The 6,770-nt window shown below is 34.9% G+C and overlaps 1 protein-coding gene across 1 annotated transcript; it reads left to right on the top strand.

Moving 5' to 3' along the window:
- The first annotated feature begins 1,372 nt into the window (after positions 1 to 1,372).
- LOC107592539 (tumor suppressor candidate 5 homolog) lies at positions 1,373 to 6,770 on the top strand. Its single transcript, XM_016282068.1, has 2 exons — positions 1,373 to 2,033; positions 6,434 to 6,770. The coding sequence occupies exons 1-2, from the start codon at positions 1,728 to 1,730 to the stop codon at positions 6,581 to 6,583; spliced, it is 456 nt and encodes a 151-aa protein (XP_016137554.1). The 5' UTR covers positions 1,373 to 1,727; the 3' UTR covers positions 6,584 to 6,770.

Below are 6,770 nucleotides of genomic sequence, written 5' to 3'. Positions count from 1 at the left end.
AATTGGTTTTATGACTGAGGCCTCAAACAGAAATGTGTATACCTCTTTCTTTCTTTCTTTCTTTCTTTATGTAATCCTTGTAAAGCATGCACATATCAAGGAATAAATGTGTATCTAATCTATAACACTAGTGGAACTTCCTTTTAATCAAATAATTATTTGTCATATTTAGGACAAGCTTTTGTGGAAACTGCCTTCTCTGCGGTGACAGCGGTGACCATAGGCCTTAGTGAACAAGAGGTAAGGTATTTCATCTTAAGCTGTTATACCCAGCAGTAGTGCAGTTTTTGACTCAGACAACTCAATGCTACACTTTATTTACAATTTCAAATAATTTCTTGCAGATGCAGTATTGTTTGTTTGTTGGTTGGTTGGTTGGCAGATCTAAGAGGACACTTTGCACCCTACAACCAACCTACAATTATCCACATTTGCCTAATATTGTTTTTGTTTGGTTTTATACAGGTGTCTGATGTTGATGCAGTCTGGGAACTAGTATCTTTTGGGTTGCTGACTATCATTGAAGATGATGTACTTCTCCAAATATTGTCTACCTTGACCCTGTATCTTCTGCCATCATTGTTCAGGGTAGTATACTGCAAAGAACATTTTCCATAATCTACCTCAACCATTTGCTCAAGAGCTTTCTGACCCTGCACGGATAACAATGCAACTGAAATGTTCCCAGGCCCAGAAATGTAGTGTGGTAACACTTACTAAAGTAATACAGAGGAAATGCTGCTTTTTAATTGGTTTTATGACTGAGGCCTCAAACAGAAATGTGTATACCTCTTTCTTTCTTTCTTTCTTAGATTTTTAAATATTTGACATTATTTAAAAAATATATACTTTTGCGAACTCCTCCAACCCAACAATAGGTGGTGGTATAACAGTCATAAATGTTCAAAATCATCATATTTCTATGTAAAATGATCAAAAATGTTTTTTTAAATCATTGATTTAGGTGGTTACAGGCTTGCTAAAAATATGTAATGTCTTTATGTGCTTAAATGCCTTAAAGTGCTTGAACGCTGATAATAGCTGCTTGCAGCTATATTTCTAATTCCTATTCATACAATCGTGAGAGATATGTTCTTTAATACAGCCTGAAATATAATTTAACAAACACATTTGGTGTTATGATTTTAAGTGTAATGATCAATTAATATGAGTTCATCTGTAGGCCTACTGAGGAATGATTTGGTATGTTTAATCTGGCTCATCTCTGTTTTCATGTAATTATGCATGCAGGAAAATTATGTAATTTGATGTACAGTGAATTCAGAATCAAAACCATTTCATTCTTTAAACAGTTGTTTTTCAATTAATTAAGAGCACCTTTTCCTCTAAAATACAGGGAGGTTAAGTTTATAACCCATTATGTAATAAGTAAATGCAATGCTGGTAGGAGGAATGAGGAAAAAGATTAAAAAGAGGAAGATTCCCAAAACAATGCTCGGGTGTGGTGAAATAATCCTCTTGACCCCCCTGATATTTCAGGTATTTCATCAGTAATACCTAAGTAAACATAAAACTACAAGTTGGTGCCTGCAGTCACACTGTATAAAGTTCTTGTCACTCCTCCCCTACAACCTACAACTCAGCTCCCCTTTGCTGGCTACTTTCATCGGCAGCACATAAAAGACTGAACCAGAGTACAGTATTTCATACGTTGCTGCAGATCACAAGGCAAAGGAAATTACAATCAAAATCCAATAAACTGAAGAATGGATCCCAGCCAGTTTTCCAATCAGCCTCCAGAGGCCTATAATTCATCTGCGAAATCAGGGTTGCCTGCAGCAGCACCACCAGCATACCAGCATAATCCTGCTGGATATCCTCCTTCCTTTCCAAACCAGCCGGTCCCCCAGGGGCCATATCCAGGACAGCCTGTGGTCACTGTGCAGTCTGCAGTTTTTGTGACCGCTGCTCCACTGGCTGATCCAGTGCCAGATTACCTGGGTTACTCCATCTTTACCATGCTGTGCTGTTGCTTACCTCTGGGCATTGCTGCGCTGATTTACTCCATCTCTGTGAGTATATTAGTTTCATTACATTTTATTGAATTTCTTTGACATTTTTATAATCATTAAGTATACAATAACATTAAGTATAAGATGTTTGTAGAATTTAATATGGTAATCCTCAAAAGTTAATGATTACAGGTGTTGTAATCATACACAGCCTCTATCAATGGTTGGTCAAAAATTCAATTTTTCTGCAATGTGGTTTGGAGAATGAATGGATGGATCATTCTGCACTGACATTTAATTCTAGAAGAAACTATATGTCTTTTTAAACAAAACAAAGTCTAAACATCATCAAAATATGTTTTATGATTGGTACAATCTTTTATTTTATATATTTTATTTGATCATATATATATATATATATATGTGTGTGTGTGTGTGTGTGTGTGTGCGCATGTATATGTATTAGGTATATTACTCACTCATCAAAATGTTTCTATGTGGTTGATCTATTACCTGAAAAGATATTGCTTTTTTTTATCCCCTACGTTGACCCCATGCTGCCCAAATAATTCTAGTGAACATGTACTTAAACAATTTATCATTTTAATAACTAGATAAAAGTAGATACAGTTGACTGCTAAATAGGTGAGAGGCTTGTTAAAGCTTAAGCTGTATTTGTGGTCACACAAATATGTAGGAATTATAAAAATGACAAGAACTTTCCTGTAACTTCCCTAACTGAACAAGTATGTGTGCATTGTTGCAGTTTTCCTGTTAATTTCCTGTAAATGACTGCCAGTTGTATAGATAAAGGTGTGGCACTGGAGACACCCTGAACAATAACTGAGTTTTAATGGGAAAAATATTAACATTTTATAAGTTATTATTACTGTTGTAATAATAGTTTCAGTATAAATAATTTCACTGAAAGAAAAAAAACTAGGAAAACCATTTTTACTCAAAAATTGCAAGTAAATTTAACAACATATTTTAAAGTAAAGGCTACACACAGAGGCAGTTATAGGATTTCATCATCACCTCTCAGTGAGAATATTTAGCAAGAAACCAGTGACTAAGCGGTGCCTCTTTGGAAATCAGCAACACTATTACTATTAAGTCAAAAGTAGTCTACCACTTAAATTGGTACCAGTTTAATACAAAATTTAATAAATTATATGCTTATATTAAATGATTGTCTTTCTGCAGGCTACAGTTCACAAATGAGAAGGCTACTGTTTGACTAACAGAAAATTGTCATTATATCATTATTTTAAACAAGAATTACTGGACAGGTCAGTAGATTGGGGACAGTGTTGAGAAGGTTACTTTGGAGATGTAATAAGTTACAGATTACAAGTTACCCTATTTAAAATGTAATAAATAGTGTAACTATTTAAATTACTTTATTAAAGTAATGTAACAGATTACATTTGATTACTTTTTGATCACTTTTCTAAATTTCTAACAAATGTTTTCAACTGTTAATCATTTTCAAACATTTAAACCAGGCCTTAACCTTACAGTAGTACTTAACACTGATTACTGTCAGACTTTTAAGCCTTCATCACTTGAACTAAGATTAAAATAATTTAATTTAAAGCACCGCCACTACAAAATCAGTCTTTAGCACCTCTTTACTTTGAGATCATTCCGAGATTAAATATTAATTTAAAATTAACAAGAAATAGTTTTAATAGCTATGATACTGTTTTTGAAATTAAATCTTTGCATAGCTATGACAGGAAACATTTATTTTTAAAAAACAAAAAAATAATATATATATATATACAGTATATGTGTGTGTGTGTGTGTGTGTGTGTGTGTGTGTGTGTGTGTGTGTGTGTGTGTGTGTGACCCTGGACCACAAAACCAGTCTTAAGTGTCAATTTTTCAAAATTCAGAGTTATACATCATCCGAAAGCTGAATAAATAAGCTTTCCATTGATGTATGGTTTGTTATGATAGGATCATATTTGGCCGAGATACAACTATTTGAAAATCTGGAATCTGAGGGTGCAAAAAAATTTAGAAAATCGCCTTTAAATTTGTCCAAATAAAGTCCTTAGCAATGCATATTACTAATCAAAAATTAAGTTTTGATATATTTATAGAAGGAAATTTACTAAATATATTCATGGAACATGATCTTTACTTAATATCCTAATGATTTTTGGCATAAAAGAAATATCTATAATTTTGACCCATACAATGTATTTTTGGCTATTGCTACAAATATACCCCAGCGACTTAAGACTGGTTTTGTGCTCCAGGGTCACAGCAGGGGGAAAAAACTAAACAAAAATTTTTTTTTGTTTTATAAACAATGGTTTACTGAATAAATAGCTTTTTCTTTAAATAAATTCAATTATAATTAACATTTTCTTAGGAATAAAAATCTACCTCAGCTTATGCTCTAAACAATAGGGAGCTCGTTTACATTACAATTGTAAAAGGTTACAATTAACAAAAGAGCCCAAACTTAAATTGAATTACTATTTATTTTTAAATATAATAATCAACACTCAACTTAAAAAAAAATTATGCAGACGTGTAAATTGCACATATTGCAGTTTTTAAAACTACAGTACGTAAGTTTTGCTCTTTGTCGCCATATCTGTTTGAAACATGCAATTGCAGTTATTTGCGGAATTATTTTCTTAACGTGAGTTGTGCACCAGCACGCTGCACAAATGTAATGTTTTGTGGAGTATGTGTGGCTGTCAGTCACTGCATCAGTGTGGATATTCACTGTACTTCAGAATCACAGATTCTAGCTACGTCTTGGAATTATGACCCAAATAAGGATTTTCATTTGTGGTTTCATCAAGTGGCCTAAGTAACAAGTCTGCCACTTTTGTTCTGACCAACTGAGGAAAAAAGCATTACAATAAATCGCGCTACTAATGGTGATTAAATCTAAAGATCGGTTAGCTTATATCACATCAAACCGTGCAAATTATTATTACTGTTATACTTTGTTCTCAAATTGAATGTTAACAACATCAGCATTGTGTGACTAATGTATGTAGTGTGTGTTAGCATTACACATAGATCTCAATTTCTGTACAGTCTGTAACAGTCTCCCTAAGAACACCCTAGAGATGCGAGCTACAAGATAATTAGAGGGAGGGACCCACCGACCAAACTTGCATTTGAACAAACAAATCAAACACAAAATTTGAAAGATCAGGAAAAATGTATTAACATAAACAAAACCCATCCAAAATAATCAAAATAGCAAACAAAAGGAAAAATACACACAATACTGGCACTGACGTTTAGCAATGCAGTTGAAAGGAAAAGAAAACCTTAGATGACAATTGTCATGTAGTTCGTAGAGTAATCCCTATAAATTGTAGCTTAGAGTCAATTGTCCCATGCAGTGATGAAGTGTCCAGTAAGTTTAGGAATCCAACAAAACAGTTAATCCAAAAAGCCAAATGATGAAGGCCTTGATACCGCTGTCCTCCGAATACTGAACCCTCAGGTTCCAAGCACAACAGCAGCATAGAATTCGCAATGTTGATGGATTGAAGATGCGTGTATATAAAAAAGTCCTTTTGATCGAGCTTAAAACCACAGTTTCTCAATCTGGACTCTGTGTATCTTGGGTGAACCATGAGAGACAAACCCCTTGTCCAAATACCCACACTTGCGGTCTTGGCCACTTGAGAGCGCATGCACGCGACAGGAAGTAAGTGCGCAAGACTGTCCCAGGTCTTAAAAATACCAAAGCGCAGTGCCCTTAACGCACACTAAATCCACACTATCTCGAATACCGCTCCAGAGCGCTGTTCGAGGCTTAGTGTATCCCATCATGCATCATGTTCTCGAAATAAATTGTGAGACTTTTTGCCGAGATCTCGCAAGAGGTTTTGGAAACCTTTCCGATGCAAGTTAAATATTAATATAATAATTAGATATTACCAGGGTGCGAACTGCGGGGGAGCTAGGGGGAGCTCGGCTCCACTTAATAAGACATGGGCTCCCCTGAAAACGTGATTTGTGAAATTTTGGGGGGTCTCAAAAAATATTGACAATGTGTTATTTTGACATGCAATTTCAGTTTTGTGTAATGTGATCATCGTGGAATATTATATGTAAAATTGCAAAAATATCATTCATTCATGCATGACGGCGATTTAAACCTAATTCACTTCAATAAAGATAACTATACATGCTATTGTTGTCATGAGCATCAAGGTGTGGGGGCGCTGCGGTGCAAATTCCACTCATGTTTAGTACATGTTAACTCAAAGATTCGTAGAAAAAATATAAACGTTGGGCTCTAGTCGATTCTGAGTTAAGGTAAGGCATGTTATTCGCAATTAAGTGTTGTGGCTGGGTTGTTATAGGTCTGCGTGACTCTCGATGTCTTAGGCTTAATTGAACGGAGGAATTATGGTATTGCAGCCTGACAAAAATGGCTGACATTATATATTTCACAATTGTTTTCACAGACTCGAGATGCCAACTACTCAGGACAGCGAGAATTAGCAGAGAAGAACTCCAAAATGGCACGCACCCTGAACCACATCGGCCTTGGTATTGGCCTCGTTGTCATTGTATTGGTCATTATCAGCCAGATTGTGATTTGGACTAATAGATAAAAGTTGCTAGAGCTGACATGGTTGGACGCAGATTACAAACAGATTTGTTTTTCTGTATTTTAAATGTTACTTGCTCAATTTCTCATTACTCTAGTATGCGTTAAGGCTGATTGTTGTATGTTTAAACCAATGAAAGCTACCACACAGTTTCTATAATGTGTTGTTCAGATGTTTTGCTTATGTGACA

The sequence above is a fragment of the Sinocyclocheilus grahami genome, unplaced genomic scaffold (assembly GCF_001515645.1).
Source record: "Sinocyclocheilus grahami isolate Dianchi unplaced genomic scaffold, SAMN03320097.WGS_v1.1 scaffold153.1, whole genome shotgun sequence".
In the NCBI taxonomy this organism is placed as follows: Eukaryota; Metazoa; Chordata; class Actinopteri; order Cypriniformes; family Cyprinidae; genus Sinocyclocheilus; species Sinocyclocheilus grahami.
Note: the sequence above shows the minus strand (reverse complement) of the source record. Positions and strands in the feature narration are given on the sequence as shown.

What these genes read in the sequence shown, in the direction of transcription:
- LOC107592539 (XM_016282068.1), top strand. Translation starts at nt 1,728, where the DNA reads ATGGATCCCAGCCAGTTTTCCAATCAGCCTCCAGAGGCCTATAATTCA. An exon ending in CGCTGATTTACTCCATCTCT is followed by an intron (nt 2,034 to 6,433) that starts GTGAGTATATTA and finishes TTGTTTTCACAG; the next exon opens with ACTCGAGATGCCAACTACTC.